This window comes from Aspergillus vadensis, assembly GCF_003184925.1.
Source record: "Aspergillus vadensis CBS 113365 unplaced genomic scaffold BO88scaffold_14, whole genome shotgun sequence".
NCBI lineage: Eukaryota > Fungi > Ascomycota > Eurotiomycetes > Eurotiales > Aspergillaceae > Aspergillus > Aspergillus vadensis.
The window spans coordinates 305230-329013 of record NW_020292052.1 but is presented as its reverse complement, the minus strand read 5'-3'; the positions used below and the strand labels follow the sequence as shown (position 1 = coordinate 329013).

Sequence of the window (23784 nt, the reverse complement as noted above, 5' to 3'; positions counted from 1 at the left end):
CCCGTATCAATCTCGATATCAACAAAACAGTGAGCTACCGACAGGTAACGACATAGCGAGCTGTTTGGTAGATCGGCCAGGAAGCGTTGCCCAAGGGACGGCCGTGCTGATGCACTAGCCCGGCAGGACGGCTTGGCGCAAGACATTGAGGCTGTCTTGAGTCGGTAAGGCGTCATGAATGGTCCAAGGAGACGACCTTGATGATGCCGTTCACAATGTAAGAAAGTACTCCTGGGAGCCGCCATGATGAAGTAGTTGCCTTCAAATTATCCGGAAATACAAAGAGAGTCCCAATTTGGAATGGAATGTCTCGTGCTGTCTACATGCGGTTAGAGGCATTCACGATCATGAACTAGTCCAGTATGGGCATGTTGTTGCCTGAGGTATTAGTGTGACTGATCAGGCCAAAAGAAGCAACCACCAGAACTGAAAGACAAGAACAAACAGGAAGTACAACAACCAGGCAGAACACATACACAAGACACATCCTCCCTCGTGCCTTCGCCATTGATCTGCAAGGTGCATCTGCACTATCTTCTTGATCCGACGCTGGCCGCCTCACCTAGACTATACTCGACTTCTAGGCATGACCATCTCCTACAAATCCTCGGCAACAGCGGTAAGATCACTCTTCAGTTGTCAATTGACCCAATATAACTGACAACACAGTCGTGAACTGCCCAGCAGGATCGATCCGAGCCTCTTTCATGAGAAAGAAAAGCAAGCATCGAGTCCAGCGTGACCCTACCCACGGGCCCACAGTTACCCCAGCTTTCTCTCCACACGCCCAGACACCAACTCACATTCCACCGCCAGCCATGAAAGCCTAACAAAGACCAGACCTAAACCCATTGTGCAAGAATGTGCCGGATTGGGAGCACCGCCTCGTGAGAGAACTCTCAACAGGGATAGGAAAAGTCACCCGCTGACTGGGTCGGCATGCCGTTGCTGACCGAATAGATACTGCGGAAACTAATTCGCTAGTTAATATTTGCTTTGCTTTTAGTTCCCGAGACCACTACCCATTGGAATGGCTGTCGTCATACATCACAGTGACGACGATCCGTCTCGTGTTCCAAGATCTCATGATGGCCACACCTATTTCATCGCACACTGAATTATGACACTGAGAGTTGCTGTTGCCCTATAAACGGAGATCAATCTTCTTTGTCGCCTAGACAGCTTTCGCCGCGCGGTACTTGCGGTGTGTGATGCAACGGTGATGATTGGCCCACCTGTCCATGCACGCTGCATTGCATCAAGCAGGTTCAGGTTCTTGATCAGGAGGTCTCGATGCCCCGACGGATAGCACTGATTGCTTCCCCGACCATTCAATACCAACTGGGTCAGTCCAGTATCGTGGCACCTGCGGTCTTGATGCCGATGACTAACTATAAAACTAGAGAGTGAATCACATACTCCCGGAGGTATGCAGCTCTCCCGACTCGAAGTCAATTGAGATAGAATCTATACCACTCATCCATACCCTTCCTCCCAGCCAAGCAGCGCCAGTCTTCACTACATAAGGCAGGGTAAATAACGAAGTGACGACAATGGTCCGTACCTCCTCGTTACCACCCAGCAAACCTCCATTAACACCAGACAGGAACACCCGACAACCAACCACACCTACAGTCCACCCCTGGACAGCATATTCCTCCTCCTACCAATCCTCCTCGTACCAACCATCTTCCTCCTCCACCGCATCCACAAAGACTACCAAGCCTTCCTCGCCCTCGGCCCCGGCGGCACTCCCTCCACCCCAACAGGCTACCTTCGCATCTGCCTCCTCCGACTCTTCACAATCCGGGACCCCTTCCAACCACCCTCCCTCCCACTGACCCTCCTCCCCAAGACCGGCCTCCTAAACTCCAACAACCTCCCGCAACGCCATGGCCCACGCCCCACCGTCGCCGGAATCGCTCCCCAGCGCCAAATGACCCAAAAGGCCAATCCAGCCATGTACGAAACCCTCTCAACCGAGATCCAGAAATTAGTATCCCAAAACCCAGAAGCCCTCTACGAAGGGACCTCATGCTTCGAGAAACACAGCACGGGCATGTTCTGCTCCAGCACCGACACACCCCAGCAACAAAGCGCAGGCGGCACGCTCAAAGACCGCGACATCTCCTCACTAATGATGTCCCGCAACCAACAATGGCGTCACCGCCGCACCTGCAACGGGGAAGTATGTCACGCGCACCCCAGCGACGGGAGTCTGCATTTGACGCTGCATCCGGCGGACGTGAAAACAGTGATCGAGCGGGGCTGGGGCCAGCGACATCCATTAACACGGGAGAGCTGGTGGTGGTGTTATTTGAGGACCGTGCCGACGGGATTCGTCATGATATATGCGCCGAGGGATCAAAAGGAGTTGGAATGTGTGTTGAAGATTATTCGTGCTGCGGCGTGGTGGGTGAGTGGGGAGGAACTGGTGCAGCAGAAGACGCAGAAGCGGGAGGGAGCACCTGTTCGTCGTCAAGTTGTGGAGGGATGTAGGTGATATATATACACTGTATATACATGATACTATAGTATATCAGTTCATATATATAGTACTAGAGCAAACAAGATAGTATTGGATAATTTGGCTTTGCGGATGTGGGATGTGGTAATGGGACGTTCATTCGAGGACTCGACACATGGGGAAACGGAGGAACCTGAAAGATGGATAGACTGCACTCGATAATACTAGCTATAGTCATAGTCATAGTCATAGTCATGTTATATTTATAAAATGTTATCACAACTCACTAAAAGTAGAATAAAAAACCGGCCACTACATGCACTCGTTCTACATTCTCATTCTCATTCTCGGGGCCAAATGCATCACAGCCCAGTCCATGGATATACTGCCTTTCCTTTTTCCATTTTGTCCCTTGTTCCCGTTCCCTCCCTTAATCTGCTCCGAGCACGAGGTCGAGTCGAGTCGAGTCGAGAAAGGGAAGGAAGGGAACGGCATGCGGTTGAGAAGCACAAAGGCAGAGAAGAAGTCGTAAAAAAAGAATCGGGCGGCGCCAGGGTGACAAAAGAAATGATAAAAAAAAAAGTAAAAGCTAATAGCATAGAGGAATGAAGAGCCGTTAGAGAACATACAAGAACCACCAAGTTTAGCAAGCATAATCCCTTTCCCCTACACGAGGTGACTTTGCCGGCCCCGGTTCCCCATCCAGCATCCGCAACTCCCAGGTTCACAAACTTCCAGGTATTCTTCCACTCATTAGATGATCAGTTTAGTCGCGGTTCGTTTTCCGCAGCGTCTCAGCAAGCCACTCCAGACCCTCGTACAGACCGTCACCAGTCGTGGCGCAGGTGGATTGAATGTACTAGAAAAGGGAAGCAAGCGCGTTAGTTGGGTGGATACTCGGGAGTGGACACCTTAGGTGTCGACATGCGAGGGGCATATAACTTACCCAGGGGCGGCGGGTGAGGCTCTGCAGACCAAGCTGCTGAGTGATCTCGGCAGGGCTCATGGCGTTCTAAAGAAGAAAGGATCAAAGTTAATATCCATCGTTTCGGCCTCCACGTTGTTGCAATGAGAGTAGATTTCAAGCATACCGGCAAATCTTGCTTGTTGGCGAACACCAGGAGAAGGGCATCACGGAGTTCATCCTCGTTCAACATGCGCTGCAACTCCTCACGGGCCTCGACGATACGGTCACGGTCATTGCTGTCGACAACGAAAATGATACCCTGAGTGTTCTGGAAGTAGTGTCTCCAGAGAGGACGGATCTTGTCCTGACCACCGACGTCCCAGACGGTGAACTGAATGTTCTTGTATTCGACGGTCTCGACGTTGAAACCTGCACAGCACAAAACAACACTAGTCAGTCTTGTTGTTTTCCCAACGTGGATTCAAATTGCGATTCCAAGCACAGCATCGTTCCGTTCGGCGCTGAGCCAAGCCCAGCTACTGATCGATGCCAAGTTCTGCTTTGTATGGACCGAGAAAAGGATAGAAAGAGGTGGACTGACCAATCGTGGGGATGGTGGTGACGATTTCACCCAGCTTGAGCTTATACAGGATGGTGGTTTTACCGGCGGCATCGAGACCGACCATCAGAATACGCATCTCCTTGCGGCCCCATAGCCGGTCGAACAACTTGGAGAAAGTGAGACCCATGACGACGGTTGCGTGAGATTCAAAGGTCTAGGGATGAGAATGCGATGTTAGAATCAATCTGACCAAGAGAGCCCAGGGTGTGCGAGATCCACACCGCACGGTCGGGGAGAGGGAGAAGAGTGAGAGAGTGAGAGAGGGGGCCAAGCGATAGAACACAGACCTAGTGACGTCGGGCAGAGGAGGGGGAAGGTATAGTATAAGGGTAAAAGGGCAAGTGGTATGACGGATGGAATGGAGTGGTGGACGAGGGGCGAAGGTAATCAGGTTAAGGTAGTCACGCCGGGGAAACACGGCGGGCAGGACAAATCAGGGGGAGAAAGCGGTGGCCGTTAAGGAAAGGAGAGGAAGGGAATAGAGGTGTGTGATCGGGTGACAATATTGGAGAGGAACCAGCCGGGGAGAGAGAGAAGGGGGGTAGTGGGAGAGGGTGAGGAAGGGGAATATAGCAAGACTTACCAGGTTGCGGGTTGAAGCTGGAGAAGGAGAGAGGGAGGGAGAAAGAGGGAGAGTTGGAAGGCGTGGATACGACACAAGACAGTTAGAGACAAGCTGGAGATAGTGAGTGATCAGTCAGTCAGTCTCAGTCAGAGTCCGTCAGTTCTGTTAGTTTCAGTCAGGTCGGTCAGGTTCAGGTCTTTTTTCCCTTGCCGTACGCCAGAAAGACGGTTTTTTTGACGAGGTGGTGGGAATTCTGGGTCGAGAAATTCAGCCGCTCGGCGTAGCTTCCGTCACTAACGAAACCAGCTGGTCAAAAATACCAAACTATGTATTATATTCTCAGTTACCAGGATGTCTGTTACGCAACACATAGGCACAATGCTTGCAATTGAAGACAGAAAGTGTATATAGATTGAATCTAGGATAGTAATAGAGTTTACCACTATTACTGAATACCATCCTACAGACCCAGACCGTCTAGACGAGGCTCTCGTGGTGTCCTCCTGCTCAAGACTGCGGCTCCCGAAAGGAAAAGAAGAGGACACGGTGTTTCCCGTCAATGGATTCCCGGTTGATACCAATTCAGCATCCCTGTTGCTGCCTCGAGATCGGCTTACCCACGAAACAAGTCCGTACCGTTTTTACGCCAAATGGAACGGGCTTCATCGTTGCCTATCCTCATGTCGCCCACAACGGTCTAATGCTGCTACCCGTTCACAGCCTCTTTGCTTTGCCCATCATACTCTCTTGCCTAACATCTATCTGTCTCCCTCCTTTGCCCCCCTGGGCCCCTCTTGGTCCCGAGAAAAGGTCCAGACACCCGGATCGGTGCCCACTCGGACACCTGATAGGTTCCCGAACAAGGCTTTCTGGGTACCCCGTCCCAGTGGATCGCCTTGGGTGGCACTACTATGGGGTGCAAGTCAAGAAGGGTATCGATGGATGTCTTGGGCTCACGCCTGTCGCTCAATTGTCCCTTGCACATTGGGAAATTGATGAGGATGATTTCAGGGTAAATTCCGTAATTTGGTGGCCATCGCACTAATCACTCTCCTAATTAGATTGACGAATCGTCTCACGCGCATAAAGTACGCCGTTGCGTTAAACACTTGGGTTCGTGCAAGCCCTCGGAACCCACAGGGGCCACTTTCAGCTCACTACGCGTCATGCTATTATTCATCCCTCGTGCCAGATAAGCAAGCGATTTTCATAGCGACAGACCATTGCCGCATCATCCCCGTGACTCCTGGAGGCGTGGCATTTGCAATTCCCCGTATCGGATTTCCATCATTGTTCGAGGCCATGCCGTCATGGCTCGTGCTACTGGTGTGGGCCTCAGGAGAATAATTGCGAGAGCATGTGGTAGGGTCTTGATGGACCCTGATCTGGATGGGGCGAATGCACCCGATAGGTAACATCATTCGGCCAAACAGATCACATAGCAGTGGCTTGTCATGAGCCATTCGAAACGTGCACTGCGGAATAAAGTAGCAGTGGAGTAGACATGTGACTGGTCTCTTCTTGAGATCTATAGCATCGGATTCGCTTGCATAGTGGTTGTAAGTTGTAATCTGTTCATTCGTGTGCAGGGTTGTGCATTGTACAGGAAGCTCTATATATTCTGAAGACTGGGTATCTTTTATCGCAACACAGAACTCGACGCGTCAAGATCGATGGCTAGCGCCGCCCGATGTTTCGTTTCTACGGTGAGACACCCGGTCTTTCGACATGCGGAAGAAGCTTCGGGACAACGATTGGTAGATTGTCTTGCCTTCCACAGTGTCGCTGGCATATCCAAAAATCCAGAGCAGGACCATCGACAGGAACAAGATCACGGCAAAGCTGACCCAGTACTGATTGATCGTATATTCGCCCTTGACGTTGCGAAGCTCGGTGGAGAAGTAACCAGTCATTAGACTGACTGGTAAAAACAGAATGGTCACTTTTGCGAGTAGAATCGTGATTCGCGTCAGTTTCTCAACGGCTTGGGAATCCTTGAGGGCAATTAAGTTGAAGTTCTATTAATCGGTCAGTATATTCCTTCTGTTCCGCGATGGACAAACCTACAAGGAATGTGAGATTTTCCTTCTCTGTCAGACAGCTCTCAATCTCCGACAGACAATATAGCTTGATGCGATCGAGCAGTCGTTCGAATCGAGCTACAGCAGGCGGACTTAGCTGGACACCCACATCGGCATCTGGGGTGGAAAAGCTGAAACTATCCCTCGTCGAGCGACGAGTATCCCCGACTTCGTTTTCTGCAAAGCTCTGTCCCATTGCCATTGGAAGGCGATTTGACCGGGCCTCGTCACGCAGCAGACGCTGTCTCTGCAGTATACGCATCATGATAAGCTCATAACTTTGATAGAGCCGTCTCAGGACGGCCAACTGTCTACCCAGCCGATGTAATTCATGGACCAGGTCAACCTCCGGTCTCGATAACATGTCTTGCCTCTGAACAGTGTTAATGTATGCGTGTGAAAAGGTAAAGAGCCATCACCATGGACTTACAAGTCTGTTGAGGGATACCCCGTATTTATGTTCGCGTTGTGCAACGAGAGCATACGATGAAACCCAGTCATCGAATATATAATAAAACAACAAGCTCGGCCCATCTTCTTGCTTGATGCTCACCTGTTCTGGGCCACCCCCGAGAAACGGTCTTACTCGAATAGTAACCAACGAGTCGCTTTCAGACGAAGCAAAGTGCTGTTTTGAGACTCCCGCAAAGATGAGCTGGATGTTCCTGCGGACTACACCGAGCACAGCTTGTAATTCCTTCTCTGATGGCCCAGACAAACCAGGGAATGGATTCTCCTGCATGCAAATGACCGTTCCTTGACCAGTCAGCACACCATTCTCTTGTCACCAGTAGCAAAACCTACCATCATTGCACAAGATTAGCCAAGTCCATAGTCGTTTCCCATCGGGCAACTCTCTCCCATTATGCTGGTCGGTTTGAGGAACAACAAATAGCGAATTGTACCCGACACAGGTATCTAATCCGTGTTAGCGCCATTTCAATAAGATCTGTAAATAAGCATACACTTCGAACCATAGTCCACCGAGCAAAAGTGCCAAATCTGATCGATAACATTACCAAAGGTAATACCTCTGAACGCCGCTAATGCCGCAATCTCTTCAGGATGTCTCAGGTTCTGTAAGGCATTCCCCTCCACATCATCCGGCCGCGAACGGCGCGAGCGATCGACATTGTTCGAGCGGAAGTTATTCCTCTGTGGCTCAGGAGGCACAGGAGGCTTCGAAGGACGTTCCACCGGATCCGTACACATCAACCCCTGCAGCCGCTCCGAGACACCATAGTGATTCGTAAGGGTCTTGATCAAATCCTTCTGTTGCTCCGGAGCCCAGATATTACTAGATAGAGATGTCAGCAACCAATCCTAACAACAGAAGGACATTACTAGAAAAGCACAACGTACATCCACCTCGTACCAAAACACTTCGGTTTCTAAGCAATCATTGTCAGCACGCCCCTCCCTCTCCGTCTCCGCAAAAGAGACAGCACATACAGGTTTCCTCAACATCGCCGCAACATCCTCCTGCCCCAAATTCACCGCACACCAAGCATCATCATTCCCAAAGTCGAGCACAAAGTTACGCGTCTGCGGATCCTTCAAGAGCTTCAAATACGCCTTGAGGTTAGTTTCATCATCGATATCGCAGAACGCCTTTTGCAGATTCGGTCTGGATTTGAAGCCGGCGTAGTATTCCTGGGGTGTTTGGAAGGTGGTTGAGCGGACGAGCTCGGACATGCTTAGTTAGGAAGTAGCTGTGCGTGTTAAATAAATATCGACAGAGATGTATAATAGGTATGAGCGGAAGATAAAATGCCCAGAAACTCAATGCACACAACTCAGGAATTTTAAGGAATAGAGCAAAAAAGACGAAAGACAAGGCTGCCGGCGCCTCTAAATAACTAAAATAGGCGCATAACTACCCTGTAGGTACAGTCTAGCCCAGTCAGTCAATCAGTCAGTCAGCACAGCCGAGCAGGTGCATGATGATCGAAATCATTCGAAGGGCTGAGATGAGAGCATACTAGTCAGTTGCCGCGGGGGGGGAGGACTAGAGCTAGGAACTAGTAGAGGGGTTGGGATTGGTGCATCGCAGCTGACTGACACACGAGGGCGGCGCGACGATCCATCACAAGCGCCCTTCGAGCTGAATTGTTGAGAGGGTGTGAGGGTTATGCAGATTAGCGCCCGTGTGACAGGCACCAATCATGAGTACCGGGAAGGTGCATACTGGTACTGTAGTACTAGTAGTGCTTTGAGGAGTGTATTGCTGCGCCATCATTGATATGGGGGCTTTTCTTTCGGAGAATGATGCAGGTGCTTTAGGGTACTACTAAGAAGAGGGGGGCTATCGAATAAGCGTGTTAGTGTAGCCGCAGGGTCAGTCAGGGTCTATACTAGTATGTTTGGGGGTGGGCGTGGGAGGGTTGTGATGCCGGCGAGAAAGGTTTATTTGAGGTGATTTTCGCAATTACAATTAGTTGTTCAGGATTTAATAGATAGGATGGTTATGCTATGTTGTTCAGAAATAGAATAGAATGAGTGATTTCAAGGGTAGAAAGTTGTATCCGGACTTGCTTGCATGTCTAAGCCACATTGCAGTGGCTTAAACCTTACAGGCATCGTCGGAGCCGAACCATGGATGCCTAATAGAAAGGTACACCAACAGGGATCTTCTATCGAATGTTACGTAGACATCCCCAGGATTATTAGAATCTAGCCGTTGGGGGGATAGGACGTGTGGTCGACCATATGTAGGGGACAGTGGCGGTGCATTCGACGATGGGTAACCAACGGTGTTCCATATGATTATCTTAGCTTCAACTTCAACAATGCTTTCTCGACCCTCCAGTGAGAGTCGCAACACCCTCAAAATAACGCAGAGACTAGACGTCATGTCTCTCAAGAGAGTAAGTAGTGCATCATACAGATGCTGTCGCTACTCGTTCTGCTGTCATGAACGTTAGCGCCCGTGACCCACCCATTTCTATAATTGGGTCCGTGCCCAAATGGGTGGATTGCTACTGACCATCTGATACTATCAAGTGTCTTTGGAGGTTGTTGATCCTTTAAAAAGCCAAGCCTGTAACTGTGGCAGAAAAATCATCGAAGCAATGACGTATGTTTCTCTGTGTAATGGCAAAATGATTATATTATCTATCAAACATTCGTAACTATAGACAAGAAAAAGGGACAAAAGCCGCGGTATAGTCATGTCTATCCCAACAGCATTTCCACGGTCACCGTGGAAAGAATATGTTGAATATAAATATTCGTGCATCGAGTATCCCGTCCCTAGAGGATACCGCACCCCATCAACAAAATTTTGTTAAACTCTGACAGACGGCCAGACTCTAAATCGCTTATGCTATCGCTGGAACGATCATCGCTTGCTATCTCAAACAGATTCGAGGGAGGTATACGGAGAGTCGGGGAGGCGGTTATATACGGTTACTTCGATCAAGCTTCTTGAGCCCATCGTCGCTCCCGGAGGGGCATCTCTTCACCTGCCTGGGTCCGCGACCCGTCTACCTCCCGGCGCCATGCGTAGTACTCGCCGAGACGGACCTCGGCGTAGGATGCGTAATCGAAATCGATCTGTGAGATTTGGGCTTGGATAAGTGACCACACGCCCCTGTTTAGATTAGCATGTAGTATATGAAAAAGCAAGTAAGAAACAATACCAGTAGAGTCCGGGGATGCCTCGGAACCGGTCGACGTCTTCGTAGAGTCGGTCGACAATCTCCCCTTGCGATGACTCTGGGATACCCTTGTGGTAGCTGTAACTCTTGACATATTCGGTCAAGAACTCGCGTCGCACAGAACGGGTGGGGAGCATGTTGTAGTCGCAGTCATATCCGCCCCATTCGGCAAAGTGGTTGACGATGTCGAAGGCGGCAGGTGAGGGGGTGGCATATTCGTAGTCGATGAAGTTGACAACGGCCGCTTCGTCTTCCGAAGAGGCGCTTTCGGGCAACACGATGACGTTCGCGCAAAGAAGGTCACAGTGAGAGAAAACCAACTAGTGTGAGGTTAAATAGTCGTTCCGTATAACAGGGACTAGTGCTACGTACTCCACCATCGCCTAGGCCTTTTCCATCGTCTAGCTCGCTGACAACCCGCTCCAGCTCCTTTTGCAGACTAAGTCTCCGTTGGCGCTGCTCCTCCGTGGTCGTGGGCAGAGCAAGGATCCATTTCTGGAGCACACTCCACATGCTCGGCCCAGGCTGCTTTGGGGTGATCACGGAGATGTCCTCGTGCTTCAACTTCTGGCAGTGTGCCGTGGCCTCATCTACATGTTGCATCAGGGTCACGTCCTCGGCGGGCATTAGCGGTGCGGCAGCTCCCTTGATGGGCAACACCGCATGCCACTGCGCAAGTCTCCTGGCCACACCACGCCAGACGGCAGGCGTGGCAAGGTCCTCCGCGCTGGCTGGGCGGCCACGAAGGAACCGGTACAGGAGACCATTGTTGAAGCGCGCCAGGAGAGGAGGGGCTAATCCATGGCTGGCAAGAAGAGCATGAGAGCTCGTTTCTCCTATAGGTAGAAGTATCTACTCAGCAAGTGTCGCAATGGGCAGAGAGGAGGGGCAAGTAGTGACCCCGGGTGGCATACTTTCGCGGTCTATGAGGATTTCTGTGTGGTTACCGTACGCTCGCATCAGTACTGCTTCTTGGTCTATCTGCTCCTCGGTCAAGCCGGGCTTGCGATTGATGATTTTAAGAAGCTGGAGCCACGTTAGTCCCATAGGTAGGCGGTGTTGCCTCTTACAGCGAGCACCGACGAAGAGAACATTGCGAGGAACACACAGTATTGGTGATGCCATCCGTGAACCGGACAAACTCGATCTTGTTGTCCGGTCCCTCCCAGTGTGGGTTGAGTGTCAAGATGAGCCTCAGCGCGGAGGCATGAGAGTCGGCATGATTGTATGATAGGGGAATGTGACGGAAGGGCTTGCGGTCTTCTGCATGCATTATGGCGGTTGTGGGAGAATCCAAGGGGTTGAGAGGAGGGAAAGAAAAAAAATGGCGGTGATCGAACAATACGCGACAGTCGACCAGGGTCTAGCCGTTCTAGAACTCTTCCACGCAAAGTCAGCCACACGATTCAAGCGGGTTGCTAGTTATTGGCATGATAAGGCATAGCCTTGAATAAAGCACACATATAGAACAAGGGTACCCACGTACCTACTAAAAGTGATAGACAGAACAGGAGATTTTGCTTTTCCCGTGTGGTCCGTGAGCCGTCCGAAAAGGGGTGATTACGAGTACAAATTGGCCGGCAATTGATACTCTCAGAGACAGGCGCAAGAGAAATGACGAAGAGGAAGAGAACAGGAGAGGAGGAGGAGAAGATGTCGCCGCTGGTCTCGTGCCAGCGACTCACTGATTGGAAGGCGGCGGCGGGCCCTGAACCCCTCCTTTTCCGCCTTCTGAGGATTGCACCGCAACCAACCAACTGGCTGGCCATCCGTTGAAATGACGCCAGTGTTACCCCTCCGCTGAATAAGGCATGAAGACTCGTGAGGAAGCTTAGAGGGCTGATATTGGGTTCTGGCACAGCAGGTCATCAGCATCGCTATATTGATACTGGCTGTTATGCTGGCGGCATCAGGGGTCAGGGGTGTTATTGAGCGTATGATAGCAGCGTATTGATGGATACAGTACAGAACAATACGCAACATAGATAAGATTATGGTAGAGAAGTAGGAGGACCTTAGGTGTAACAAAGAGACAAAATTGAGTATATAATAGAGTACGTAGTAGCAGCTACTAAGTAGCCAGCTAGTACAATATGCCTACTTCTCATATCTCATCTACATCATTGACTCAACATCGAAGAAACATATCTCTATACTCTGTACATTGCTTAAAAGCCTCAATGATCTCCCTACAAACCTATTCCATTGCATCCTCTGCAAGAAACAATCTAACCTCACAAACTCACATACTACAAGCCATCCACACTACAAAGTAAACATCAATATACTTCCACCATCAAATACCCCGTACCAAACAACCCAACACCATCATCAATACAACATAAAATACACAGCACACCTCCACCCCACCTCCCTCACCGATCCCTATCCCATCCCAAACTAAATCACATGTGATTCCCCTCAACAACCACCCATTCACCACGTGACCACATAAGCCCCAGCCCTACCCCCTCCCACCTCGTCACCCACTAGCCCCTAGCGTCCCCACCCTCCAACCCCTACATAAACCCCCCCCTATCCGCGCCGCCCCCCCCTTCGCCCTCCTTTTTTTTCTTTTCTTTTCTTCATCATCAGTAGCGGTTTACTTTTACCTTCAAGTAATTTAGTAAATCTTACCGGGGCTCCGTCACCGTACGGCTCGCTGAGGGTTATCTTGTGTGGGATTTTTTCTCTATGGGTTTCTCCTCCGTTCCCAGCCTTGCAGAGCAGTTTTCGTCTTCCTTTTTCCCTTACAATTCATGGCTTGGCTAGGGTTTTTTGTTCGAAAGGATAAAATCCCCATGCGCTTGAGCTGTGGAGGAGGCGGTACATTACATTCCTCTTTTAAAAACTTTGTTCTTTATGTTGAATGGGTTTTGAGAGAGGATTATATAGCATTTCGTAGATGGGTGTTGGCTTTTTTAGTTTGCTGTATACATATTCCTGTCGTTAAAAGTGACATTGGGGTGTGTATATATGCCAGCGGTGAAGTTGGGTTCTTGGGAATCCGTATGTCACGTGGCTTTAGCTTAAACGAAGGCTTGTGGTTGTAGCTTATGGCATACGCATATGGGCAGGATTATTGTCTATGCTGGAGTTGCGGTACTGCTACGCAGTCTGTCTCATCAACTGGATTCATAAGACTGCCCTTGATTGCACCAAGTGTGATTGATTGTGTCAGTGCACCTTACTACATCGGGTAACGTAATCGGACAACGAAGCGGCGCGACAACAAGCCGGCGCAGCGATCCCCAATGCTTCAAACAAGCCACCATTCTGCCTACCATATTGCAACGATCGCTTCAAATTAAAGCAATTAAATGCTATATAAATAACTTATATTCAAGCAAACTAGGCGTTGACTTTATCTGGATATTTGAGACAATTATAGCCTTCCTTATTATAGTTACTGCAGCGTGGTGGCCGGCATTAAGTATATTTTATTATCTGTATAATCTTAATATTCTTTTTCTGAGCAATATAATATATAGTAAAGCCATCTAATATACTTTCTTCTTATAGAAAGTGTTTCAAGGCCTTCTTCTTATTCTTTTTATATTAATCTATTATACAGAGTTAATCCAATTCCTGTTAAAGTAATACAGCATTCTATATTACTATTTCTATACCTTTATAGACCTTTTCAAGTACTTGATTAATAATAAATAAAGATAATCCAGCTTTCTGTAATATTTCAATCTCTGCTTTTTAATAATTCAGTTAATAAAGAGTCAAAGACATTTTACTGAGATATATAAATTAATTAGATAATAATATTAAAGATAGTAGAGGTATTTGATTTAAATCTTTAAGATATTAAAATATTCTTTAAAAATTATATAAAGAAAGCCCTATTACAGCAAAATCTTATTTTATATTTACTGTGTTAAATACTTTTGAATATATCTTTTTAAAATAATATAAAAAGTTTTCTTTCTATATATAGTAGATACCTTGATCAGCTATATCTTTAATTTAACAGCTGTACAGGGTCTTTAACAGTGTAAAATAAGTAATATTAAGTAATTAAAGTTTATAGAAAGAATAAGATAATATATATAAAAAAATAATTAATCTTTCTTTGTAATATTAGTCAAATTCAATAGTTGAATGGCTTCCATGGCCATCAAGGATAAGAAGACAATACTGGCCTATTATTTTTAAAATTATATAAATATCAAAGTATTAAAACCAGTTAAATATAAGTTTATTATTTATCTATTTATTATTATTAACACTGATTTACTAATTATTAGAAATAGCTTTAAACCACTTCTCTTATTATATCTTATCTATAAAAATAATCTGTAAAGATAGTACACTCCCTCCAGTACTGATTATAATAATTACAGTAATCCATTCACGATTTCCAGGTTATATAAATCTTGTATTTATTTAATAGGATTCAGTACTGCAGATAATCTTTACAGTTAAAGCTATTTCCATTTAAAAACCCGTTTCATTTATATTATAAGTATCGTGTTCAAGAATGCTATATTTTTATATAATATTCTATATTAATCTGAACTATTAACTTATGACTTCGACATCCTTGCATTTTGTATATTAATAATCAAAATATTGAGTATATTTAGACTTCAATTCAGCCTGGTGACGTTGAACAAATTGATTAACCCAGTATTTGCTAATAAAAATATTATTTTTTGACTTTAATTTTAATGCCAACATGATCTCTGCAAGATATTATACTTTGGCAATAATAAGCAGATAATCTCATGAATCTAATTTAAGAATCCTGTACTTTAATATTAATTTATTATTATTAGATAGCTTTCTTAAATTTGCCTTTATTTCAGTGCAAGATTTAACCCCATTTAAACAATCTTTCAAAGTGCTTATCTTAATATTAAATACTGCGGCACACGCCTTCTTGGTAATAAATTAACTGTGATTAAAGGTCTCACAGGCAAGTGCTAGCTTTCTATCTTGAGAAAGACCCTCCATGCGTTTGAATAGCATCAATTTTAACTAAATTAAGCAAGGTTGAATATCGCGTGTTGTGTGGAGGTTCGAAGCAGTAAGGGCGTGCCGGCTCGTTGTCACGCCACTTTGTTGTCCGATTACGTTACTGTATGCTGCTTATTAAGGTTGATTTCATTCAATGCTTCCGGATAAGATAAGCACTTTCTCAATGCGGTCATCACTTTTATTTCATATCTCATACCAACTATACTCCAGCCCAGCCCTCCCTCACCATTATAAAACGTATATATCTAAAAGGCATCTGCTACTACACCCGTCCAGCATTTCCAATCTGGATTCTCTCTCCCGACCACTTATCATCGCGACGCAACACCGGCCAGCTCGTCCCGTCGGCCTTGACCAGCGTCAGCTCCAACTTGGTGCCCAGCACACGGAACTTGGACTGCTCGGGATCAATGGGCGCAAACAACTCATACGAATCCGTGTAGCGCTTGTTATCCGTCGTAGGGAGGTCCAGCTCGATCGACGTGGCCTTGAACTCGACCTTGGCGGTGTCTTTGTTGATCTTCTTCAGGTAGAGCGAGACGTTCACGGAGGAGGCGGTTTGGTAGAAGTCGTTCCTATACATCATCCATCATAAATTAGTATACTTCCACTCCGTAGCAAACACCCGCAGCTATAGAGGGGATAGAACTCACCTCACAGACTCGACCTTCTCCTCACCCGCCGGCTTGCCCTTCCCCACAAACAGATGCTTCTTCTTCTCCGAACAGCCCTGAATCTTCAAGAACTCATCAAACTCCAGCACCCGCTTCTTGCAGCACGACCAGCCCTTGCTTCCCTCGTGGAAGATCGGCTGGCCCGGGTGGTACACGCACTTCTCCTCGTCGCGCGAGACGTTCGCATCGTAGCCTGCGTTACAACCGCGACGACGGCAGGTCGCATTCGCGGGGATGGCTAGCTCCGGGTCATCAGACTCGGGTTCTTCAGGCACGGGGGTGGGTGCGTTGGAGGGAGGAGGGATAGCGGGGGAGTTGACGGGGCGGGGAGGAGCGGCGGCGGCGGCGCTGGGGACGGGAGTAGCGGCCGGTGATGGTACTTCAGCGGCGGGTTTGGGAGGTTCGACGGGGGTGTCGTCGACGGTGGAGTGTTTGCCTGTGGTGCAGGGAGGGATGGCGAGGAATTCGTCAAAGGTGAGGACGCGGGGTTTGCAGCATTTCCAGCCTGCGGGGTGATTCAGTTAGTATGTTGAATGCGATCATGTGTAAGTAGACAGATGAGTGGAACTGAGTCAGGAAGAAGATCAGATTGACGGGTGGATCAACTAAACTATCCCCAAGGTCCCCCATGGAAGTCCTCTGTTAAGTACCTTTCTGTCCTTCGTGGAACACCGGCGGGCCAGGGTGATAGACGCAGGGCTCGTCGGCGTCGGTGAATTCCTTCCCGCAGCCCTTGTGGACACACTTGGAGGCCATGCTGGGGGAAATGGGGTGGAAGCGACTGAAATGAGAGGAAGCAGAGCTGAGTAAGAGAGAGACCGACGGTTTAACGGTATCTCCTGGGGAAGAGATATGAGTCTATTGGGGGGGAAAAAGATCGATCGTCGCAAACATCGAAGGTCGAAGAACCGCCGCTGAGGTTCGGCCCAAACGGGCTTAGCCGGGGGGAGAGCTCGAAGGTTCCAGTCATTCAATCCATTCTTGCTCTTCCCCGCGATTCCATCTACAAGTTCTATACTCTTAATTGGTTTACTTCAACTTTGACTTCCAATTATCATCTGGATTTACCGATTGTACAGCAACATGCTCCCCACCGCCGCCCGTCTCGCCGCTGCTCGCGTCACTCTCTTCACCCGCGCCAATTGCGGCCTCTGCGACACCGCCAAACTCACCGTCACTAAGCTGCACAAGCGTCGTCCCTTCGACTACACCGAGTTGGATATCCAGCTCCCCAGCAACAAGCCCTGGAAGGATGTCTACGATTTTGATGTTCCCGTGCTACACGTCCAGTCGGTCCAGAGTGACGCGTCGTTGTCGGATCCGAAGAAGCTGTTTCATCGGTGGACGGAGCAGGAGATGGAGACATTGATCGACGAGGCGGAGAAGAAGCAGTAGCTGGAGACAGCTGTCTAAGGTTGTGTATATATACTGTAAATATGCATGTATTATGAGTTCTATCTTGATATTCGGGTTTCCCTTGGTCGCAGCGTATTCCATACGTAGGGAAGTCGGCAGGGTCACCGCTTCCGCAACCACGGAGATCTACTTAAGTCAATCTCAGTCAAAGTACTATAGGAGGAGCTCGTGGAAATGTTAATTCAAAGGAGTAAGTAACTACTAATAGCGGTGCTAATATGGGTTTGGTTCGGGGCTTAGTGCGAGAAATGGGCTGGATATATGCTCCCAGCTACGATATTATCTCGTGGTGTGTTATATATATGTTGGTACGAGATAGCCCGTCAAAACAGCGTTTTAGCCAAGAGTAGTAAGTACTACTAGGCCATAAAAATATATTGCAGTGGCTGCCAAGCAGCAGCTGAGGGGTGACTTGAATGTTACTGACTATAACATAAAGTATGTAAATAGTAACATCAAACCGATTAACATAGTAGTATGTTCTACAGTATTTCGTCATATGTGAATTTCTAATCATAAATGCCATCAAAAAGAAAGGGTATCTATCTACATCACATACCATTTCCCACCAAATCAATCAACAAACTCTCAACCCAACCCAAGTTCCCCCGTTCACTCTGACCCTGACTTTGACTGTGACTCTGCCTACGCCCTCCCCCCGACGAATCTACAGCGCCACTCGTCCTCCCCACCAACCTCGTCCTCACCTCCCCATCCAAACCCGTCACCATCGCATCACTCACATCCCGCTGCAAAGCACCCGCCAAATTCTCAAGCGTGCTTCTCCCCAACCTCGCAAGACGAGTATACTCCCCGGCCCGGAACCCTTCATACTTCGTCAACAAGGAGATAACCCTCGTCCAGGCCCTCTTAAGCGGTGCCACGCCCGAACCCGAACTAGGACAGAGCCGCGCCGCCAGGATGACAATCCCACAGGCATACAAATACTCCACGTTCTCCCAGTAGGGCGAGCCTGCGCTGCGCCACGTATCGTCCGGACCGCCGTCGAGCAGCCCGTCCTCGGTTTCCTCGATCAAGTCGACGAGGTCTGCGGCGATGGCGGCGCATTTGAGGGAGGTGTCGCGGACGATGGTCACTAGTATTGGCGAGTTGATAGATGAAGAAGGATCAGTCTCTGACATGTGAGGGTGCTTGTTTGAGCGGCAGGGGCATTTGGCGGAGAGGGCGAGGCCAAGAGCTAAGAAAGGTCGGTAGAGTCGAAGGCGAAGATAGAGGTAGCGGGCGTGCAGGGTGTGGCGTTGTCGGCGGACTATGGGGTCGTCCGCTAGTTCGAAGGTCTCATCGGTGCGGAGAAATGAGGGTAGAGATGTTTGCCAGTCATAGAGAAGAGCGTCTGTTTTGAGAAATGGGGTGATGTCCAGGGCGAGGAGTTTCTTCGCGGCGCAGGTGTCTGGTCGGGTTCTTGCTTCGGATTCCCAGGCAGTGATGTCTTCAACGTGGGTGTAGAGTCTGGCGCATGCGATTAGGAACTCGATGACGGAGGGCCGGTCTCCGCTGAAGTTGGGTGTCCCGCCGGAGACGGTGTCGATGTAGTCGGTGTCTAGGTGTGTGGGGAGATGCACCTGGAGGGGGCTGTTGACTTGGGGCGGTAGGCCTAGCTGTAGTGCTAGCATTCGCTCCAGGATAGTTGCGCTATGCCAGAGCCTGCGGCCGAGTTCGCGCTGCTGTCTTTCCCGGCCGTTGCGGGCGGTTGTTTGGGACTGGACTCCTAGGGCTTGCATGGTGCGGATGGTGTAGCCGATCAGGGCCCAGGCTTGTTTGGATTTTCCTGTTGCGTTGAGGTACTGGCATTGCAAGAAGAGACATTGCACACGTACCCAAGGGGTGCTCTGCCAGTCTGGGCTGTTTGTCATTCTCTGGGCGTGGTTGAAGCGGGACTGCAGATAAGCTTCGTCTACTTGGCGGTATCTCAACCCAGAAAGACATAGAATCATCATGAATATGGCGTGAAAGCCACTCGACCCAGCGGTGAGGTCTTGCACATCGCCGACCTTTTCGCAGGCCGACTGAAAGTCTGACAGGTCGAAGATAGGCCAATTCACATAGTCGCGGGCCAAGTAGGTGGCGATCAGACTGTCCATCAGATCTGAGGGCAGTTGGGCTGGAGATTCGGCAATGGTAAAGTGAGGAACGCAGTCTGGCCCTGTATCTTGCAGCGAGAATATGCCATCTTCTATGGGGGCTTCAGTCTTGACGCGGCCTGTTCTTGCATCTACGGCCTGCTGCAGCCGGGTCAGGCGCGAGATGTGGGCATTGATTCCGGTACCCGGCGGGTTAGAAGGGTCGCTGTCATCTGAAGCGATAGAGTATACCTCCACCGAGTCATGTCGGTTTCGAACATGCCGGGTAGGAGAGGACTCATCCCGCCGACGCTTCCTCTGCGAGCGCGGTGCAACATTGAAAGTATTGCGTGGCAGGGTTTGCTGCCTCGGAGGAGAGAAAGAGCGGCTCTCATCATCCGAATGAGATATTTTGGCTTTTTTATGAGAGCTGCAGGATGTTAGTTGGTTCAAAGTTCATAATATACACGTGCAGACGTACGTGGCGGGAGGCATATCCTCGGGCCGGTAGGAACATTGTTCATCTAGTCCTCGTTTCTTGCATCCTCCGCAGGCTGGCTGGCATTAGCTCCACTTTACAATGGGTAGAGAGATAGAGAACAGACTAGGTTGAGACCTGTCACATCCCCGCCTTTTTGTGCGGCAGACGCAACAGGGAGTTGGGGGAAGGTTCATGGCGCCACCTGCGCGTTCGGGAGGCTACTTAGGAGATGAGTCTGTGTGATATAGCGGTCGCATGCATGCCCGATATACTGAGCAGATAATAATAAAGCGTTGAAATTAAATATGGTATATATTATAGTTTGAGAGTCAGAGATCCGCAACCTACAATGAGTGCCGCAGCCTCGTAACTGAAGGATGGGAAAATACAAAGGGAACTTCCCGCGGGCGCGTCCGTCAACTGGCGTCGCGCGTGGTCCGGGCTGCCTTGGTGCCTCTGAATATGAATCTAATCTCAACCTCAACCTGATTCCAACCCATACAAGTATAACATAATTAATTTGTTACTATTATTTGTCTGCTACTCCCAATACTAGCCAAGTTTCAATGCCATCCCATTTAACCATCACATCCATGGCTGCCCTCCTGAGGAGGGTCCACACACCCGTTATCACACAGCTTAGCATGGCCAACCTGGCCCGGATTCGTACAGTGGAAGAGGATGTTGGTCAAGTTTTGGTTCTCATATCCGGTGCCTTGGAGGGCGTCTGTCAGATCGGACTGAGAGAAGCCTGTACCAGTTTCATATTAGCATCAGCTAGTCAGATGGAGAAGAGATACTATATGACATGATAGTACATATAGTTGGAGAAGGTCTCACCCTTATCATTCAACAGTACATCCGAGCAGTAATCAAAGCTCGGGGTGCAGGTTTTATCGGCCAGAGATAGCCCAGTTAGGGTCAGGGTGAGGAGGGTGGCCCAGATGGTAGGTGGCTTCATTGTTATAGACTATTCTTGTATACCAATAGGATGATTCAGTAGTAGGAACGGGAAATAGGAAGAAAGGGTGAACATAGTGTAGCATGGATGCTGAATGAGTTTAAATATTCCTGTCTGAGCACATTCCTGGTGATGTCTGCGCTGCGGGGATTGGAATGTGGACGTTGCTTGGTATGTCTCGTTTCATCATGATTTGAGATGACACTGTAGTAGTAAGTTTGGGTAGCTATGGTGGTGAAGACCGAGTATGTATGTGGCTTCACCCATTGAGTTCTAGATCGGAGACTAGCATAGCACATCGCAGCGAGTCAGAAACCAGGGCCGGTCATCCTCGGTGATCGCGCAACGCTGTTTCCACTAATGGAGGAACCTCGGACATTGGGATACAGCGACACGCCATACCAGCAATGGCAACGGAGATCGACGGTGGCTGGTTGACATCCAATGCCTCATGTAGTGGGGTTTCAGCGTGGTATCGATGCACTGTACTAGTATAAGTGGAGGTATTTCCGTGCTTTCTATCGCTCCATCTTTAAGTGAGACTCGGGGTGGAGAATGACAAGGATGGTATACCCGGCTTCATTTTCCCTGTCAACCCAATCACTTCTGTCAGCACTCATGTTCTGGATAGGCAGAACTCAAGCTCGAATGCTGCCTTGGGGAAGGGTCTAATGCAGTGATTAGTTGCTTTTGCCGGGTTCTTTGTTCTCCTTCCTACCTATCACAACCTTGTCTCTTAAGTTCTCACTAGTTTACTGAACCCTGCAAGCCTTGTTAGGCAGAATGGAGACTAAACGCGTCTTATGGCCATGATTCGGGCTTTTGTTATGATGGGCGGTTCCCCTAAACTCACCGTGTCAGCTAAAAAAGAATCGTTCATCCAGTCTGTCAGTCAATCAGTCGCTCGTTACCATTTCACTCGTTTCCTGTTGAAATCCAAAGCTCTCCAACATGGAGAGGTCCGACAGCATTTCCCTGCCCAGCATCGAGGCCCAGCAAACTCACGGACAGGCCACTGACAAGAGCGAGACCAAAGACAGTAGTCAGAATGCAACCATTGCAGCTCCCCAATACCCTTCGGGGATCAGATACTTTCTTGCAGTTGCAACATTGTGTCTGGCAATCTTCCTCGTCACCTTGGTATGCTATCCTCAGCAGGGTACCACATATACTAACGTGCAAACCCTACATCTAGGACAGCACCATCATCGCCACAGCGACGCCCTACATCTCCGACGACTTCCACTCCCTCGGAGATGTCGGCTGGTACAGCAGCGTCTACACCATGGTCATCTGCACGACCCAGCTCCTCTTCGGCAAGCTCCTTGCCCGCTACTCCGTCCGCTGGATCTACAGTATCTCAATGCTGTTCTTCCTCGTAGGCTCCGCCGTCTGCGGCGCCGCGCCGAATTCGCACTCCCTCATCATCGGCCGCGCCATCGCCGGTGTAGGCTGCTCAGGGCTCCTCGTCGCTGCGTTCTCCCTGGTTCCCATCCTCGTCGCCCCAGCCAAACGCCCCATCATCCTCGGTCTCCTCTCAGGATCCCGCGGACTCGCCACGACATTCGGGCCTTTGATCGGAGGTGTCCTCACTGAGAAGGTATCCTGGCGGTGGAACTTCTACATCAACCTCCCCATAGGCGCCGTCATCCAAATCGCCTTCTTCTTCCTCGTCCATCCACCAAAACGAGACCACGAAGCCTTCACCTCCTGGACCGAGTTCCTCAAGACCCTCGACCTCTTCGGTCTCGTAGCTCTCCTCCCATCCATTGTCTGCCTCCTCCTCGCTCTACAATGGGGCGGTCTCAAATACGCCTGGCAAGACGCCCGAGTCATCGTCCTGCTAGTCCTCGCAGGCATCCTCGCCATCGCATTCATCAGCGTGGAGATATGGCAAGGCCCTAACGCCATGCTCCCTTCGAGGGTATTCACACAACGCACCGTCTCAGCAGCATCCTTCTTCGGCTTCTGCACCGTCAGCGCCATCTTCGTCCTCACCTACTACCTTCCCATGTACTTCACCCTCCCCTTCCCCTCCCCCCTTTCCCTCTCCATTACCCCTAACTGACCACCCCAACCAAACAAAAACCAGCTGGTTCCAAGGCGTCAAATCCGCAACCCCCATCCAATCCGGAATCTGGACCCTCCCATGGGTAATAACCAGCACGATCGTCTCCCTAGCCGGCGGGATCCTAATGTCCAAAGTCGGCCATCCGGACATATTCATGGGAATCGCCATAATTTTCGGCGCCGTGGGCTCAGGTCTCTTCACCACATTCACTGTCGACACGCCCATAGGGGAATGGATCGGATATCAGATCATCTTTGCCATATCGTCCAGTCTGTGTAGTGTCACCCCGTTGATGGTGGCGCAGCAGGCGCTTCCTCTGAAGGATATTCCGATTGGGTCGGGGATGGTCATGTTTTCGCAGACGGTGGGGGCGTATGTATCCTCCTTCCTTCCCTTCATCCCTTCATCCCCCTTTCCCTCTGGGATGGTTGTTGTTCTGGTACTGGTACTGATAAAGGCCATGTGTGCTTGGTGTAGGTCCATATTCGTCGCCGTCGCCCAAGCGCTCTTCACGAACGAGCTCAGTGCCGGGTTGAAAGGTACTGCTGTAGGTGATGGACTTGATGTGAGTGGGTTGTTGTCTGGGGGGATTTCGACTCTTACGGAGGGGTTATCTGGGGAAGCGAAGCGGGCGGTGTTGGTGGTGTTGAATGAGGCGTTGACGAGGTCGTGGCAGTTGGCTGTGGTGTTGGAGTGCGTGGCGGTGATTGGGGTGTTGGCGGTGGTGCAGGGGATGAGGATGAAGAGGGTTGGTACTAGTACTTCGTAGTAGGTGGGCATTAGCTGAGGCTTTGATTGTTGTTGAGGTGA

The 23784-nt window shown here is 49.5% G+C and overlaps 10 protein-coding genes across 10 annotated transcripts; 5 read left to right on the top strand and 5 right to left on the bottom strand.

Annotated features, from left to right (window-relative positions):
• The first annotated feature begins 312 nt into the window (after window positions 1-312).
• On the top strand, window positions 313-2726 carry BO88DRAFT_488688 (uncharacterized protein). Its single transcript, XM_025712630.1, has 2 exons — window positions 313-619; window positions 1607-2726. Exons 1-2 carry the CDS (start codon window positions 587-589, stop codon window positions 2501-2503), a joined length of 930 nt encoding a protein of 309 aa, XP_025561995.1. The 5' UTR covers window positions 313-586; the 3' UTR covers window positions 2504-2726.
• A 441-nt stretch (window positions 2727-3167) lies between these two features.
• On the bottom strand, window positions 3168-4617 carry arfA (putative ADP-ribosylation factor). Its single transcript, XM_025704068.1, has 5 exons — window positions 4284-4617; window positions 3976-4150; window positions 3559-3803; window positions 3414-3479; window positions 3168-3326 (listed from the first exon to the last, which is right to left on the bottom strand). Exons 2-5 carry the CDS (start codon window positions 4121-4123, stop codon window positions 3234-3236), a joined length of 552 nt encoding a protein of 183 aa, XP_025561994.1. The 5' UTR covers window positions 4124-4150; window positions 4284-4617; the 3' UTR covers window positions 3168-3233.
• Window positions 4618-4932: 315 nt separating this feature from the next.
• On the top strand, window positions 4933-5670 carry BO88DRAFT_66742 (uncharacterized protein). The gene has a single exon (XM_025713044.1). It carries the CDS (start codon window positions 5121-5123, stop codon window positions 5604-5606), a length of 486 nt encoding a protein of 161 aa, XP_025561993.1. The 5' UTR covers window positions 4933-5120; the 3' UTR covers window positions 5607-5670.
• A 555-nt stretch (window positions 5671-6225) lies between these two features.
• On the bottom strand, window positions 6226-8337 carry BO88DRAFT_342511 (uncharacterized protein; the record flags this gene model as incomplete). The annotated part of the gene is made up of 7 exons (XM_025703145.1): window positions 6226-6579; window positions 6629-7015; window positions 7073-7398; window positions 7447-7560; window positions 7608-7939; window positions 8005-8033; window positions 8095-8337. The coding sequence occupies 7 exons, from the start codon at window positions 8335-8337 to the stop codon at window positions 6226-6228; spliced, it is 1785 nt and encodes a 594-aa protein (XP_025561992.1).
• Window positions 8338-9730: 1393 nt separating this feature from the next.
• On the bottom strand, window positions 9731-11681 carry BO88DRAFT_405650 (putative ethanolamine kinase). The gene is made up of 5 exons (XM_025706942.1): window positions 11410-11681; window positions 11216-11327; window positions 10674-11137; window positions 10284-10621; window positions 9731-10234 (listed from the first exon to the last, which is right to left on the bottom strand). Exons 1-5 carry the CDS (start codon window positions 11572-11574, stop codon window positions 10060-10062), a joined length of 1254 nt encoding a protein of 417 aa, XP_025561991.1. The 5' UTR covers window positions 11575-11681; the 3' UTR covers window positions 9731-10059.
• A 1170-nt stretch (window positions 11682-12851) lies between these two features.
• BO88DRAFT_66524 (uncharacterized protein) lies at window positions 12852-13390 on the top strand. Its single transcript, XM_025713043.1, has one exon. The coding sequence runs from the start codon at window positions 13061-13063 to the stop codon at window positions 13352-13354; it is 294 nt and encodes a 97-aa protein (XP_025561990.1). The 5' UTR covers window positions 12852-13060; the 3' UTR covers window positions 13355-13390.
• A 2053-nt stretch (window positions 13391-15443) lies between these two features.
• On the bottom strand, window positions 15444-16823 carry BO88DRAFT_367348 (cysteine and histidine-rich domain-containing protein). The gene is made up of 3 exons (XM_025704067.1): window positions 16615-16823; window positions 15944-16469; window positions 15444-15865 (listed from the first exon to the last, which is right to left on the bottom strand). Exons 1-3 carry the CDS (start codon window positions 16718-16720, stop codon window positions 15553-15555), a joined length of 945 nt encoding a protein of 314 aa, XP_025561989.1. The 5' UTR covers window positions 16721-16823; the 3' UTR covers window positions 15444-15552.
• Window positions 16824-16964: 141 nt separating this feature from the next.
• BO88DRAFT_405649 (uncharacterized protein) lies at window positions 16965-17429 on the top strand. Its single transcript, XM_025706941.1, has one exon. It carries the CDS (start codon window positions 17048-17050, stop codon window positions 17357-17359), a length of 312 nt encoding a protein of 103 aa, XP_025561988.1. The 5' UTR covers window positions 16965-17047; the 3' UTR covers window positions 17360-17429.
• Window positions 17430-17931: 502 nt separating this feature from the next.
• Window positions 17932-20959, bottom strand: BO88DRAFT_444467 (transcription factor domain-containing protein; the record flags this gene model as incomplete). Its single annotated transcript, XM_025710110.1, has 4 exons — window positions 20783-20959; window positions 20613-20693; window positions 19943-20015; window positions 17932-19891 (listed from the first exon to the last, which is right to left on the bottom strand). Exons 1-4 carry the CDS (start codon window positions 20901-20903, stop codon window positions 17932-17934), a joined length of 2235 nt encoding a protein of 744 aa, XP_025561987.1. The 5' UTR covers window positions 20904-20959.
• An 856-nt stretch (window positions 20960-21815) lies between these two features.
• On the top strand, window positions 21816-23554 carry BO88DRAFT_390248 (MDR family MFS transporter; the record flags this gene model as incomplete). Its single annotated transcript, XM_025704946.1, has 4 exons — window positions 21816-22043; window positions 22099-22916; window positions 22996-23346; window positions 23452-23554. Coding segments are annotated over exons 1-4 (1461 nt in total), but the record flags the coding sequence as incomplete, so codon positions are not given.
• Between the last annotated feature and the right edge of the window lie 230 nt (window positions 23555-23784).

Coding starts and splice junctions, on each gene's coding strand:
- BO88DRAFT_66742 (XM_025713044.1), top strand. CDS start 5,121: ATGGATTCCCGGTTGATACCAATTCAGCATCCCTGTTGCTGCCTCGAG.
- BO88DRAFT_405650 (XM_025706942.1), bottom strand. CDS start 11,574: ATGCATGCAGAAGACCGCAAGCCCTTCCGTCACATTCCCCTATCATAC. Junction 11,328..11,409: donor CGGATGGCATCACCAATACT/GTGTGTTCCTCG, acceptor ACGTGGCTCCAG/CTTCTTAAAATCATCAATCG. Junction 10,235..10,283: donor GGCATCCCCGGACTCTACTG/GTATTGTTTCTT, acceptor TAATCTAAACAG/GGGCGTGTGGTCACTTATCC.
- arfA (XM_025704068.1), bottom strand. CDS start 4,123: ATGGGTCTCACTTTCTCCAAGTTGTTCGACCGGCTATGGGGCCGCAAG. Junction 3,804..3,975: donor CACCACCATCCCCACGATTG/GTCAGTCCACCT, acceptor TGTGCTGTGCAG/GTTTCAACGTCGAGACCGTC. Junction 3,480..3,558: donor CCAACAAGCAAGATTTGCCG/GTATGCTTGAAA, acceptor TTTCTTCTTTAG/AACGCCATGAGCCCTGCCGA.
- BO88DRAFT_488688 (XM_025712630.1), top strand. CDS start 587: ATGACCATCTCCTACAAATCCTCGGCAACAGCG. Junction 620..1,606: donor ACAAATCCTCGGCAACAGCG/GTAAGATCACTC, acceptor AACACCAGACAG/GAACACCCGACAACCAACCA.
- BO88DRAFT_367348 (XM_025704067.1), bottom strand. CDS start 16,720: ATGGCCTCCAAGTGTGTCCACAAGGGCTGCGGGAAGGAATTCACCGAC. Junction 16,470..16,614: donor GTTCCACGAAGGACAGAAAG/GTACTTAACAGA, acceptor ATCACCCCGCAG/GCTGGAAATGCTGCAAACCC. Junction 15,866..15,943: donor GAGAAGGTCGAGTCTGTGAG/GTGAGTTCTATC, acceptor GATGATGTATAG/GAACGACTTCTACCAAACCG.
- BO88DRAFT_66524 (XM_025713043.1), top strand. CDS start 13,061: ATGGCTTGGCTAGGGTTTTTTGTTCGAAAGGATAAAATCCCCATGCGC.
- BO88DRAFT_405649 (XM_025706941.1), top strand. CDS start 17,048: ATGCTCCCCACCGCCGCCCGTCTCGCCGCTGCTCGCGTCACTCTCTTC.